Below are 15,362 nucleotides of genomic sequence, written 5' to 3' on the forward strand. Positions count from 1 at the left end.
ACGCTGTGGTGCTTGACTACAAGAAAAGGGTCATTTCAGAAAGCAAAACATAGCTACTTGAGCTGGATTTTACCTCTTTTCCTTCAAAACCAGCTGGATGATCTTGACAGTCCTTGCTGGTCAGATGTAGGGTAACAAACGGTGGTGTCCTGAGCATCACAGTGCCATTTTGCATCAGGGCAGGACATGGTGGGGAGAGTGCTGTTTGTGCAGCTATTACAGCTTCCCATGGTGCCTGTAGTTCCTGAATAGTCTGCCTTTCTCGTACCTGCTCATGGGAGGAGAGCACTAATCACTCCCACGTTACTGAGCCTTTCAGGCCTCTTCTTTACGCTCTGCCACGTCCCCCATGGCTGGCAAGGCTCTGTCATTGGGAGGATGGTACAAATGGCATGCTCTGCTTCTCCCTCTGTGCAGGATTCACCTTGAGGACCTCAGCCAGAGCGTGCTGCTCCATATGACCGAGAAGCTGGGCTACAAGAACAGTGACGTCATCAACACTGTGCTGTCAAACAGGGCAAGTCACACACTTGCTATCTACTTTCTACTTAATAAGAAGCTGGAACGCTACTTGGCAAGCCTTAGGGTAAGTACTGCTTGATACTGATTCTTTGGACAAGCAGGTGAGGAGAGTAAAAATGTGCTAAAAGTTTCCTTGCTTGCTGGCATTTGATCCCAAGGCTTTACTCGAGGTTTGGGGTTTTTTTTCTAATTTTATAGCAGTAACCATGAAGGGGAAGTATTCCTCGCAAACTGATAACATTATTTCAGATAAGAATTCCCCAGGTTGCAGAGGTAATTGCTGGTAGACCTTATGTCTCACGACTCCCTGCTTCCGTAGGAGATCCCCTCCAGCTAGGCAATTACCCTATAGCAAGGGCACTGTTGCCATGCAGAACCATACTTTGACTTGTGGCATACTTTGTATGTTGAGATAATTCTGCTGCTTGAAATACCAGTAACACGGTGTAATTTGATTCAGGAAGCCAAGAGGAAGCTTAAGAGCTATTAAGATTTTATTTAGTTTTTAAGTGAAAATGTAGCTGAAAGTTCTACATGAGGAATAACATGAATATAAAGTCTCCTAATCTCCTGCCGACCTTCCTGGCCCCCTGAGTATGGCTTCGAAGTCAGAAACCCTACTGATGGGTTTGCACCATAGCTTTCTCTAGGGCAGGAGTCTGCTTCCTTGTACATCCTAGGGAGTTGAGCTCTCTAGCCACATTTTGTGGGGTATTTGCTGGAGTGCTAGGATGGGCACAGCACACAAAGATAAGCTGCACACTCTCTTCCGTTGACCTCCCTACATAACTGCCTGGCAAGGAGCCTCAACTTGTTGGAGGTTTGTAGGCTCCTACGTGATTGCACAGGCAGGAGGGTGGGTTGTATGGAGTTTTCTTTCTTAATGTGTTGGCTTCTTAAAGAAATTATCCCCAACAGCCTTTCAATCTAACAACAGCTTCTTAGTTTTTTTCTTTTCTCAATTCGTTTAGCAAGCTTGTTTTAATGATGATGCCATCAATGATATTTAAAATGTAATGGACCAAATTCACCATCTCTGTAAGTTGATGCACCTCCACTGAATGCCAAGAGTGGATACGGTCCATTAAGCAGGAATTGAACATTAGTTTTCTCTAACTATCTTACATACTTTACTTCTCTGTGCTTCTGTCTCCACAGAAATCTGAAGGCCAGGACAGTATTTGCCACAAGAATCAACTATACCAGATAGAAAAATACAAGGCAAATAAAGACTCCTGTGAGGTAAAGCTCATTAAAGCTCATTAAGGTACTTTGAAAGCAGACTGAATTTGAGGATCCCTTGTGATTGTGATGAAGGCGATGGGTTTCTGGACCCGTGGAGGAAAAAAAGACTTGTGATCTTGCCTGTGCAGGACAAATAATTCCCTCAGTTTCTCTTTGAAAGAACAAATAGCAACCCCCTAGGGTGGAATTGTAAAGGTGACTTTCAGCTTTTATGAAGAAAATAAAAGTTTCAAGTGCTCTGTTTAGCAAAATAATACAAACTTCTTCAGGGGGCTCCGTAGCTTCATTCTGGAGTGCAAGCTGCTGGTGTTGTAAAAAGAGCATAACTGTGCTGCTTTGAGTCTCAGGACCTGGGTGGTGTAGGGCAGAGAGCTGAGTGACAGCCAGGGTGACCCTCCCTGGTCACCTGGTGTTCCTGGTGCCCTGGGCCAGCCCTGGCTTGACTGCCAGAAACGATAAAACTGTATTAGCACAAAACTCTGCCCAGGTTAGAATTTTTTTGCTCACCATGCAAAAGTTTTGCATCTTTCTTAACAGAAGTGATGCAAAACTAGCCCAGTGCATCGTGAGGGACTTCACTTGGCCAGAGAAAAGATTTAAGCAGATTACCTTTTGCTCTGTTGGTCTCCAGTCTTTTTGACTGCAAATAGAGAAGGTAGTTTGTATTAAAAGAATACGTATCAGATAATAGTAGTCTTTTCTTGGCTGGATTTTTCTTCTCTGGCTGATTCTTTGCCAAGCACTAAAATTACAAGAGTAATATGAGCTGTCTTACCTACCAACACAAAGAGCAGTATTCTTGAAGAGTCTACATATTTCAAAAGCTACTCTTCAGCGCCGGATTGATGATCTAATTGCAGGGTCAGATTTGTATCATGGCTGGTTTTGTTTGTTTTAAAGACTGCTTGCAAGACAAGCTGAACTGCAAGCCAGCTGGAAATATCAGGGCAGACTACTTATCATTCTTTCCTTGCATAAATCGAAAACCACCTTACTTAAAATGTATCAGCAGTGGGTAGACTCAATGAATATAGTATTCCAAAATGCTCTTTGACAGCTTACTTCAGACTGTTGCAGGGCAACCTTCCCCTGGAAACACAGGCAGGTACCTGGCGGCGAATGCTGCAGGTGTCGCATGGTGCATCCTGATGCTCTCTGGGCCAGCTTCCTCCAGCTGCTGGTGCCACTTCCCTGTGCAGTGACGGAGAGGCACAGGCGTGCTCCGCCTGCCGTCCAGCCATTAGCTTACAGCTCCTGCGTACCTGCCCCAAGCGGGGGAGTCTGCAGCAAGGCTTACCTGTGCACCCACACGTAGCTGAGAGAGAAATGCGTGGTCTGGTTTGGTGGTGGTCCTGAAATCCCTGTGCCCTTAGAGGGGAACTGGTGGTTGACTTCCATAAGGATAATTGAAAACTAATGGCAGTGCCGCTGCATGACCCCAGTTTGGTATGTGGGCGTGCTTCGGGATAAAGACTCTCTCCAAAGCTTCTCCTTGCACTCGGAGTTAGTCCCAGTGGAGCTATTTAGAGGATGAGGGGGTGTTATTTCTTTCTTGAAATAGGTACCTTGATGCAATCACAGTGCAAACACCGCAATAATAATACAGTATATTCTCTTGCTGCATGGGCATAGCTGAGTATAAAGCATGTTTTATGTTGCTTTAGCTGTATTTACACAAGGGGATTGTGTTACTCTTACTGTACTAGGACAGTTGAAGCAGCACACGTGGGTGAGTAGAGACCCTGGGATGCTACTGCCATTTGTAACTATGGTAGCCATCTCTCCTAAAATGCCTTCATGTGGATGGCAACGCAGCCCGGGTAGTGTCTAGCTCACGCCACTGGGATCAGTGGGTGCAACTGGGACTCAGGGGTAGGGATTTTGTAAGCTCAGGCAGGTTCATGAGCTGCAGATAGAGTCCCCTTTCCAGAGGGGAACTGGGAGGCACTGGTACCTAGGCAGACACCGCATGGAGAGCATAGCTGTGCGTTGCCATGGGAATAGCAGGCACAGAGCTGGTCAGCTTCAGCTTCAGCAGACTGAATTTCTTCCACCCCACTCCAGCGATGTGAAATAAGGACTTTGCCTTGGGTGGGGGGCTGCCTGCCAGCACCACCACCTGTTGCTGGGGCAGGCAGTGGGGGCACACGGGCAGTGGTCATGCCCAGCTCCTCTTCTCCATTAGGTTTCCTAACCTGGGGTGGTGGGATCTGTGTGCCGGTGCTGAGGGTGCTGAGAGTTGCTGTTGGTGCTAAGTAACCAGGCAGTTTTGCAGACTTGATTTCATTTTGATGCTGAGGGCAGATGGGCAGCGCAGGGAGGAGGGAGGGAGGCAGCAGTCTGTCTGTCTCTCTCCATCTCTCTCTTTTTGTTGGAGAACCCTCAGGTGATGAGGGGCCATCCCTCTAGAAAATCCAGGGGACCAGTGCTGGGGCTACCTGCCTCCCACAGGGTAGCTAGTGGGCTCAGACTTGGGGAATTCGCAATTTTTAAGAACTTGTGTCATTGTCCTATCACCATTTCAGGCATGGCCAATGCAAATACCCTTTATCTTCCTTTCAGATCCGTTGCTGGGACTAGAGTACGTTTTCGGGTTGAGGTCAGGACAGGAAATAGCAGAGGATGATGTAATGCCAAACCTATTCAAGGATAACATACCGGTACAACTCCTGCATTGTGCGACAGCATGCCATTACATGGCTGTGCACAGTACAGTGAAGAGCAAACTTTTATAACTCACTTGAAGGAAATCTTCCTTTTCTTTTAAAATATAATGGTATGTGGCACCCTGGGAGTTTAGGATTTTGGTTGTTTCCCCTCTCACAACCATCATCTAAGAGAAACAGTGTTAGGAAGTTTTAAAAATACTTATAAGACTATTTGCAATGTTCATCCAGGGTGAACTAATTAATTGCTAACACCGGATACGGGAATTTTCTTTTTCATGGGTGCTTTAATTGTATGGTATGACTGTGTTACTGCTGCTTAGAAAACATAACAGCTGTGTGAAGGCAAAGTCAGGAGCACTTGGCGGGTGAGGAGCTGCGGCTTGGTCTTGCCACCATTAGGCTAAAAATATTGCAGCATTGAAACGTCCTGCGTTCTGACAGATGCTGCAGCAATCGACATGCAAATTCTTTCCTCACCTATCCAAAATAGCAGAAAGCCGCTAACAATCTTGATCGGCTCTGTTAGGCTTAATATAGTCACCACTTGGTCTCATCCTCACAAGTACCTTTAAAAAAAGATACTCGGTAAAGCCCAGTCTCTGCTGAACTTGGCAGCAGAGTTTCAGAGTCTTGAGAGGAAAAATAATGTGGTGGGCTCAAAATTAACTGTACAGCTCCCACTGACTATTGTCTCAGGGTGTTATTCACACAATGTCGTTATTATTATTGCTGCCATTGTTATTACTGTTGTTACTGCTTCATCATCATCAACAATGACCATGCTCGACAAGATAGTGCCTGGGACCAATCAGACATTGCGTTGTTCCAAGCACAGCATGGGCAGGGAGGAAAAAATGCTCAGAGCTGGGGGTGTTTACAGCCTCTAAAGGCAAGGGGGAAGACATCAGGTGGTCGAAGAGGTATCAAGCAAGCGAAGTGGTGACAGCACCATAATGCATTGGTTTATTTCTGTGGAAAGGTTAGCCAGCTTTAGCTAGCTAATGGGAAAGAAACTGGAGGGGGTAAGGGATAGATGGAGAGAAGGCTGGGGAAAAAAGTCACATGCACAAAGGGAGACTGAGGTGAAGACATTGAGGAGCTCAGAGAGGATCTCTGGTTCTCAGTCTACCAAGTCTCCTAACCACTTGTGTCATAAAACTAGAAGCCCTAGTTCATGATTCACTGAAATTCTTCCTTCTGACTCCATAACTTCTGAAAATTCAAAGGTTAATGAGCACAGCATTGCCCAAACACCATCTGTGCAAGGGGCTGGACTCTGTCTGAGCTGGGAATGATCAAAGTGGGTGCAGTCCAGTTATTTTCCTCCTAGGTGTCCCAGTATGTTTCCAGAGCTGTGTAGTGGCCCAAGAGAACCCGAGTTGTCTTCTGCATCTTTCTTTCCTTGCCTTTCTCACATGTATGCGTGCTACTTTGCATTTGAGAGTTTCAGTAGACTTCATGTCAATGAACTTTCAAAAGAAAATCATCAAGACAGCCAGCCCTTTGGCAGTGCATCATTATCAGACAAAATACAGGCCTCAGCACATAATTGGGTGAAGGAATTTTCCTGCATTTTTAGAAGATGACTTGTAGTTACAGTGACTTTTCAATACGACACAGCGAAACACGTTGCTTAAATGAGAATTACAAACACAGAAAGAATGTCACATGCCCCTCTACAGAAACAACCTCAAAGCAACCAAAGCAAAAGCCCTACTTCTTTGAGATTGACATCTAAAACCACACCACACAGATTTGTTCCAGAAGGGTGAGACATTGTTGAAGTCTTTGAGGGATAGCAAAATATGAGCCACAGATTTGATGCCTGATTTTTTAGAAGTGAAATAAGACTTTTGGCTCCCCCTGAAATCAGTGGCAGGTAAAGAGTGTTAGGCAACTTGCAGAATAGTGATTCATGTTGAAAAAAGATACAATGAATTTTCACTGTAAAACAGTGCTTTGAAAATTGGATTCCTCTTCAAAGTTCTATTCCCAGGTTCTGTTTTCCCTCTGCCATCACTGGAGATCAAACCTAGCTTTTAGGACGTATGTGCTTGCAATTCCACCTTTATCTGCCTTCCTCATCACAAAAAGGAGTTAGGGTCAGTGGGTCAGTAATTTTCTCCCCCTCCATGTCTTCTGCAGTTGCAGAGATGCTGTAAAAGCAAGGGCTGTATTCCTCCAGATCTTGCTTGGACAGAAGATAAATGACTCAAAGAGTTTAAACTTCTTTAAAGCTTTGCACCTCACCTTTTCAAATGTCACCGGAAGTGCAATAAAGGGAAACCAAAGACTTTTCTCGGTGTTTAAATGGGGAGGCAAATTTCAGGTATTGAAGGAGCATGAACCTGCATCTGCTTGCTCCAGTGAGCTCTCCTAGGACAAATGGCCTCTGAAGAGAAAGCTTTCCTTTTCCTTTTATTTTCCAAAACCAACTTTCACACTGCATGAGTGTCAGAGCAGATGGGAGCCATGCAGTCATGTCAAACAAATCAGAGGAAAATGAGACATGGAAGATTTAGTTATTTTGCATAGCCAGGATAAGTTCCTTGTAAATGTATAATTTTCAATTCAGCTTCAGTAAGTGGTGTGCTTGTAAGTCTGGGGGTCATTTAAACTTCCCTTAAGTAAACCAAATTGTTCTTGTTTGTTTTACAACTTAAAGGACAAAAAACTCAAACAACAAGAAAAGAAAGGGGACATTCTTCACCGTCAGCTCACAAAGAAAACTGAGAAAAGTCCAGTTTCATATAGACAGCCTTCTTCCTGTCTTATCTCACAGATACAGAACACCAAGGCTCTGCTGAAGGACCGGAAAGTCACCAAGGCTGGAGGTCCAGAGAAAGGTCAGTGGGAGAAATACCAGTGGTGTGTCCCTGTGCACATGTGCACGCGTGGGTATGTGCGGTGTTAATGAAAGCTTGTTGTGTGTTGTGTGTTTGTTAGTAAATAGTCGTGGGCTTGCATTCACTGTCTGCTCTGGAGGTGGTATATGAAAGAGAACTGGATAACGCAGTCAAGCATTGAATAAAACATCCTGAGGAAACCATGATGATGTTCGGCAGTCATGAATCCTCACTGTTACTTCTCTTTTTATTTGACAGAATTCCCACAGTTTTTAAAAAAGCTTTCTTTCTCTATTTATACGTACTTAGACAAAATCATCTGCACTTCACACTGGCACTTTGAAAGCATCAACTCCCACCCCAGATCACTGACAAACCAAAGCCTGTAGAGATGCTTCTTCATACCGGCAAATGCGTTTTGCTAAGGGGGTGATAAAGGGCATCACGGGAAGAAATCCCTGACTGGAGAAGCAGTGGGCAGCAGCTGATGGTGGAAGAAGGGGAATTAGGCAGGCAAAAGGAAATGCGGGTGGGACTGCCAACCCCGGCAAATTTCAGTCAGCAAAGGGAGGGGGAAAGTCATTAATGGGGAAAGGAAAAGACGAGACAGCCAGAGGAGAGGAGAGCATTAATCACACAGGGTCAGAGGCAACCTGGGAGGGATGGGTGAGAGCTGCTCGCAAAAGGAGGCAGAAGAAAGGAGTGGAGGAAAAGAGGAGTCCGCAGGGAAAACGGGGTGTCAGTAGTGCACATGTGGATGTGAGACACTGAGGAGCAGGAAGGTGATGTAGCTGGCTGTTAAATGAAGGAACTAAACCAGGGGAGGTCACTACAGAGCAGAGGGGGAAAATATGGCAACATAAAATGTTTACCGTGGTGTCGGGGTTATTTAGAGCGGTGGCTTATGATGTTTTTATGCTCTTTCTCGTGACTTGATAATTTATCATATGATGTTTTCTACCTAAAAAAAAAAGTCAAAATGGTGTTCGTCTGGCAGCACAGGCACCTCTGCTGCAAGATAGCAGTAGTCCATGGAGCTGGTCAGAAAAGAAAAATGTAAAAAACATTTTATAATGCTCATTTGCTCATTTTATTCAGAATTTGTCATTCTTTTTGGGAGGAAGGCACAGGGGGAAGTAAGCCTAGCTCATTTTTTTATTCCTCTTTAGGTTTCTCCCTGCTTTTTTGAACTGAAACCTGAAAATCATTCAGATCTCTGCTAATGGGAACCATGTTTTGACACTTCTTAAGTGAAGTGGTCAAATAATTTTGACCAGTTTTGGAAAAAAACTAGTCAGAAACACTGCTTAGACACACAAGTGTATGGGGCCAGATGGGATCCACCCAAGGATACTGAGGGTACTGGAGGAAGTGCTCACTAAGCCACTTTCCGTCATTTATCAGCAGTCCTAGCTAACTGGGGAGGTCCCAGTTGGCTGGAAGTTAGCAAAATTGACACCCATCTACAAGAAGGGCCGGAAGGAGGATCTGGGGAACTATAGGCCTGTCAATCTGACCTCGGTGCCGGGGAAACTTATGGAGCAGATCATCTTGAGTGCCATCACGTGGCATGTACAGGACAACCAGGTGATCAGGCCCAGTCAGCATGGGTTCACGAAAGGCAGTCCTGCTTGACCAACCTGATTTTCTATGACAAGGTGGATGAGGGAAAGGCTGTGGATGTTGTCTATCTGGACTTTAGTAAAGCCTTTGTCACTGTTTCCCACAGCATTCTCCTGGAGAAATGGGCTGCTAATGGCTTGCATGGGCATACTCTTTGCTGGGTAAAAAAATGGGTGGGTGGCTGGGCCTAAAGACTTGTGGTGAACAGAGTTAAATCCAGTTGGCGGCCAGTCACAAGTGGTGTTCTCCAGGGCTCAGTATTGGGGCCAGTTCTGGTTTATATCTTGACCAATGACCTGGATGAGGGGATCGAGTGCTCCCTCAGTAAGTTTGCAGGCGACACCAAGCTGGGTGGGAGTGTTGATCTGCTGGAGGGTAGGAGGGCTCTGCAGGGGGATCTGGACAGGCTGGATCAATGGGCTGAGGCCAATTGTATGAGGTGTAATAACGCCAAGTGCCGGGTCCTGCACTTGGGTCACAACAACCCCATGCAACGCTACAGGCTTGGGGAGGAGTGGCTGGAGAGCTGCCCGGTGGAAAGGGACCTGGGGGTGCTGGTTGACAGCCAGATGAACATGAGCCGGCAGTGTGCCCAGGTGGCCAAGAAGGCCAACAGTGTCCTGGCCTGTATCAGAACTAGTGTGGCCAGCAGGAGTAGGGAAGTGATCATGCCCCTGTACTCGGCACTGGTGAGGCAGCACCTTGAATCCTGTGTTCAGTTTTGGGCCCCTCACTACAAGAAGGACATTGAGTTGCTGGAGTGTGTCCAGAGAAGGGCAACAAAGCTGGTGATGAAGGGTCTAGAGCATAAGTCTTACAAGGCATGGTTGAGGGAACTGGGGTTGTTTAGTCTGGAGAAAAGGAGAAGAGGAGGCTGAGGGGAGACCTTATTGCTCTCTACAGCTACCTGAAAGGAGGTTGTAGCAAGGTGGGTGTTGGTGTCTCCTCCCAAATTAACAAGTGATAGGACAAGAGGGTATGGCCTCAAGTTGCGCCAGGGGAGGTTTAGATTGGGTATTAGGAAAAACTTCTTCACTGAAAGTTGTCAAGCATTGGAACAGGCTGCCCAGGGAAGTCTTGGGCAAATACCATCCCTGGAGCTGTCTGAAAGACATGTAGATGTGGTGCTTAGGGACATGGTTTAGTGGTGGACTTGGCAGTGCTAGGTTAACAGTTGGACTTGATCTTAAAGGTCTTTTCCAACTGAAATGATTCTATGATTCTATTCTATGATTTTGGCCATCTGTTTGTTCGGGATTCAATGTGAAGTATGGAGCAGAGAGTTACTTAAATTAAACCAGATCTGCTTTTCCCAAACAACTCAGTGTGAGTGATTTCATCCGGTACATCCATTCAGGTCTCAACTGCTGCCAAGAGCATCCTTTTCAAAAGAAACAGGTGTGAGATTTGTGGCTTTGACCTGAGGGCTGGTAGACTTAAATTATTTTATAACCTTTTTAGATGGTTTGAGACTGAGAGACAGTGATTAACTGGTGGTCCACTATTCTTTCGGTTAGAGGGAACCTAGCAAAGCAGGCTCCTTGGACAGCTTTCCATAAAGGCAGCAAAGCGTGTTTTCTTGCGAGTAGCTTGGCATAAGTGAGTGCCAGCATCCTGTAGAAACTGAGCAGACTTCTCCACGAGCTGTTTTGTTTTACTGGGCCAAACCCTGCAAAGATTGTTCCATTTATATTCAGTCCTTGCTGGGGGAAGATGCTCGCTGAAGTCAATGCAGCAAATCTGTTCCAGCTGCAACAGCCTGAATCTGGCCGGTGCATCTACTCCATATTTACATGTGTGAAACCAAGAACAGATTTTGTTCCAAAATGCAAGTAAAGACATTAGGGATTAACTCACAGTTGTCCCCTGTGTCTCTAGGTATGTCAGTGAATACAGTACACAACCCAGTTAAAACAATGCAAAGTTGTGCTAAGAAAGGAGAAATGTGAGATTTCTCAGACATGGCCTTAGAGGATATAATTAATACAAACAACTGAAGACATCTGTGGTTTTCCATTTCATGTCCTTGTCTTACTCAGTTTAAGCACTCTTCCTGCCTTTGAGGAAAATGGCAGATAAATTACCCATGAAACAACAATGTGAGTATCAAATGAGTCAGGGAATTAGGTTCTGAGTATATCCCTAAGACCATTTGTTTTAGCTAGTGCATTTGTCACGCTCTTCTAAAATTTGTTAAAGGTGACGCCGGATGCTGCCTGCCATAAGGCAGAGAAGGCAGTGCTGTTAAATGCAATCTGTTCTTCTGGTTCCTTTTCTGATTGCTTTGCAGACTCCAGCGGTGGAGTAAGCCCTTTCCACGAACCCCTGGCAACCAAGACAGGCTGCGTCACTTCCAGCTCCCTGGAGTACCTTGAAGTCCAGCAGCCACCCCCAAGAACGCCTCGGCTCCTCAAGAGGCAGGAGTCTCCGCAGCAGGAGCCGGCCCGGGTCGGGGGCCGGGCAAAGGACTCTCCTCTCATCCTGAATATTGTGCACTCCTTTGAGTCGGTTGACAGAGAAGACCAAATAGACCAGATCTCCCCCTCTCATCAGTACAGGATTTTAGGCTCGCCAATGAATTTCCCTTACAAAAGCTCAAGTGAAAGGACACTGTCCCCGCTTTTTCAGCCAGGGAGTACGTCCCCCGTCCACCCCACCCAAGTCTCTTTCACATATGAAGAAAAAGTGTATCTGGCAAAGGAAGAAGCGGTGTCTCCTACTCAGCTGGTTTCCAACAACCCCTTGGGCAGCCCTAACTGTGTTAAAAGCAGAGGCAGATTCCCCATGATGGGGATCGGGCAGATGCTGCGGAAGAGGAACCAGACGATGCAGTCGGCGAGTGACAAGCCGCTGGAAGCGAGGATGCCTCAGCTGCAGCAGATGAGCCCCACGCAGATTTCCTTCAATGCAGCAGATGCTGTCAGCGGCCAGTGTTAGTCTGACAACTCGGATTTGCACTGCTGTTCTCTGGGACCTAACTTTTTTTTTACCTTTAACAAGAAGGGAAAGCCACAGGCATGTTAGTGTCACTACATAATACACTGCAGTGGTCCAACATAGAAAATCAGAGGTCTGCCTGTAAGGAAGGTGTTGTCCTACATATTAAAGTTGAAAGAAAAGGGCTCTGCTTGTGCTGTTAAGAAGTACTCGCATTTGGCATCTGACTATACAGTAAAACATGTCTTGAAAGAGATACATGAATATGTATTCACTGGTCTCCTCGAGTATTGCAGTAAGGTTGATTGGAAGAGCAGCGAGCATTAACAGTTTGATTCACCAAGGTAAGCTGGTCCCATCCAGAATTTGTGGTAAGACTGTCCGTGCTCCATCTGCCTGTGCCACACAGTACATGGTGCTGCTGCAAGCATTGTTCACGTGCCTAGACAAATGGAAAAACTCAAGATACTATGTCCAAAGTCAGCTTGCTAACAAGCACTGCCAAGATGATGAAGTTGGTCAATGCTTGAATGAAGACACGAGTGATCTAAACATTCAGAAATAGTGAGAGTGTTGGAAGTCAAAGCAGATTTTACTGTTAATTACATGAAGTAGCTAATAACAGAATAATTTTTTTCCTAAAGAAAAAGATGATTTAATGATGTCACTGAGAAGAAACATTATTATTTAAAAACAAGTTTCATCACATGGAAATTCACTTCACTAGAGGCCTGTTCCTTCCATATGATGGGTCTGCAAGCAGATGCTTCAAACTAATCCAGATTGCAACACGCTGTGTTTAAACAATCCAGTCACCTCCGATTTTTGTAGCGTACTAGTTCCGTGGTGCGCGTATGTGGAGGACTGCGTTAATCCCCTGTTACAGCAAGGCAGCACTGGACACACCTGAAGGCTTTTCTGAGAGACTGCAGTGAATTAAAAAGACTAATAAAGGACACATGAACCTGTACCAATGCCATTTTATACTGCAAGATTGGTAATGCAGTGGTTACCAAAAATTCGGTATCGTTATGAGCGGTGAAGATTAACTTTCTTAAAAGGCACCATGTTCTGCATACCGGTCTTGTTTTTCTAAGTAAATGATATATCTGAGAGGTTGGCAATGTTTTTTTGGTTCTGTTTTTGTCTTCAAACCATTTCCTATAAATTAGAAGGTTTAGCCAAAGACTACTCTTTTCCTTCATCTGTACTGTGCTTGTGTATGTGTTTGTGTGTATGGGACGTCTCAGCGAAGCTTGTTCCAGTCTGGTACTCAAGCAGGCAGCTGTGACCTGTGTATCCCTCATGTGCCCACCCACCCAATGTCATTTCAAAACCCAGGCAGCAGAGGCGTTGTCTTCTTCTTGGGACTGTTGCTGGAAGACAGGGATTTTGCCTCGAGACCATCAGTAGGAATTTAAGCCGTATTCTTACCAATATTTTTGCAAACGATTTTGTGGCCCCATTGCTTTGGTGCCTGTGCAGATGCTCAGAGTTACCCCTGTTTGAAAAGGCTTCCTTCCAGTTTCATGAGAGAGATACACAGGGACTGGGGGAGGAGGGCCAGCAGAGGCAGGGGAGAAGGTCCCCGGCAGAGCCCATAGCTAAGTGCACATTCCCGATTCTCAGTCTTACGCCAAAATCTGCAAGAAAAAAATTGGACGTTAATCCAAATACTGACAGAACAGATTAAGTGGACTGTTCGGTATTTTGAATGCTTGCTGGCCAAACCAGCAGAGTGTGAATGCCTAGAGCGCCCTTCTTATCCCCGCAGATGGGACCTTCACCTCGGCGCTGAAGCTGTCTGTCAGTTCAGTACAGGGGAGTCCATATGTGTCTTGGACTCTTCAGTGTGGTGAGGACACCCGCCTCTGGGATAGTTAAGCTACCTGTAAAATAATACACACAAAAATACCAATATGATAAGAGAGACAGCCCTGAAATAATTGCGCTCATTTTCAGATTGAAAAATGTCATCCTCTGCTTGTACAGAGCACCAGTGCATCCCTGGGCTCCATTTTAGCTCTTCCTTTTGTTTAAAAACATCAAAGCATTTTCTTTTCCTTCACGCTAAGAACATGTTTGCGCTGCAAAGCTAGCGAGCGGGGACCACTGAAATCCCGTCTTCTGCGTGCATCAGACTTGCATACCTGAACAGATGGCAGATACTGACTTGAATTACAAACTCAGGTTTATTTGGAACCCAATAAAAGGTTGGGGGAGGCAGGAAAGAGACATGTATTTTTTGTGAAAACCCAGTAAATATGTTTAAGAATCAGAATGAAAACAGAAATGTTAAATCTTTTATTATATTTATAGAGAATATATGAATACTACACTGCTAAAACATAACCATGTATTCAGCTTAGAAGGTAGCTATGTACAGTCAAACTGCAGTGACCATAGGAGGGACTTACTGAAATACAGTAGTGGAAATTCCAGGGGAAAAAATTGTATTTGTTATCATTATTAAATATATGTACTTTTTGAACAAGATTGCCATGGACTTGCTGACTTTGTTTGCCAGGTTACGATGTAGCAAGGGTTATCTAAGTACAAACCAACAAAACGATGAGGTGACAAGAGGATTGCCAGCACTTCTTTTACCTTCACCCGTCAAAGACTGTCCCTTTGAATCTGGCAGCTGACTTGCCGATAAACCCTGAATAAGCTGAAAGGCACAAGGTGGGATTTTCCTTTCCCTTAGCCCTCTGCAAGTTGTGCATCCAATCTTTGGTCATCGTCCAAGCTCTATGTGTCACTCGTGGAGGCCGATAGGTATCTCCAGTTCTTCCCACCTTAAAACCGAGGTCCAAAATGGTGGGAATGAAATCGCTCCTCAGCAACGCATGGCTGTTCCCAGATACGAAGGAGGGAATAGGGTCAGCCAGGTCAGATGAGAATCCAGTTTTTAGACAGCCACAGGAAGTCACACCAACATAAACAGAAGCATTTTCTGATCAGCTTTCTGCACCTCTGGACTTCATGTCTTCAAGTTGTAGGGATGAGTCCTACCTTTGCTAGCTTACCACTGCCATGCAAACTGGCAATCAGCCTTGCAGCTTCAGCTGGAGCATTTCTGTGGTGGATATCACAACTCTTCTAAGTACTGTTTCTTCATCCTCCTACCTTTTTACAATGTGTTTCCTGCAACTGCTCTGAAGACCTCCCAACATCAGCTGCGGTCTTTTTTCTGGTGTTTGCAATAGGCTTGGCACCGAGCCTGTAATGAACCTGTTTGATAGATCTGAAAACGCACTTTTGACTTCAGGTCTTGCACTGCGGAAAAGAGCACTGCTGAGCTCTGGGTGCGAGGTAGAAGCACCATGGCTTTATGGGGTCTTTTTTAGGTTCTGTTCACGTGGAGAAGGGAGTGAACTCACTCAGGGGAGTCAAGGGAGCAGCTGCGAAGCACTTGCTTAAAGATGGTTTTGCAAACTAACAGATCACTGGACAGCAGGATCCATAGTGATAAAAGTGATTTTGTTCAGGCTCTTCTGCCTGGAAAAATAGATGTCGA

At 45.4% G+C, this 15,362-nt stretch overlaps 1 protein-coding gene across 1 annotated transcript in view; it reads left to right on the top strand.

Moving 5' to 3' along the window:
* Nucleotides 1-11,842, top strand: part of HUNK (hormonally up-regulated Neu-associated kinase) — a gene marked incomplete at both ends in the record, with an annotated part of 59,994 nt that extends 48,152 nt beyond the window's left edge. Inside the window, 4 exons of the mRNA XM_082011765.1 lie at nucleotides 418-586; nucleotides 1,681-1,764; nucleotides 7,102-7,282; nucleotides 11,196-11,842. Coding sequence (XP_081867891.1) covers nucleotides 418-586; nucleotides 1,681-1,764; nucleotides 7,102-7,282; nucleotides 11,196-11,842 — 1,081 coding nt within the window. The remainder of the gene's footprint in view (nucleotides 1-417; nucleotides 587-1,680; nucleotides 1,765-7,101; nucleotides 7,283-11,195) is intronic.
* Nucleotides 11,843-15,362: the final 3,520 nt, after the last annotated feature.

The sequence above is a fragment of the Phaethon aethereus genome (genome assembly GCF_964289735.1).
Source record: "Phaethon aethereus genome assembly, chromosome: 1".
Lineage (NCBI taxonomy): Eukaryota > Metazoa > Chordata > Aves > Phaethontiformes > Phaethontidae > Phaethon > Phaethon aethereus.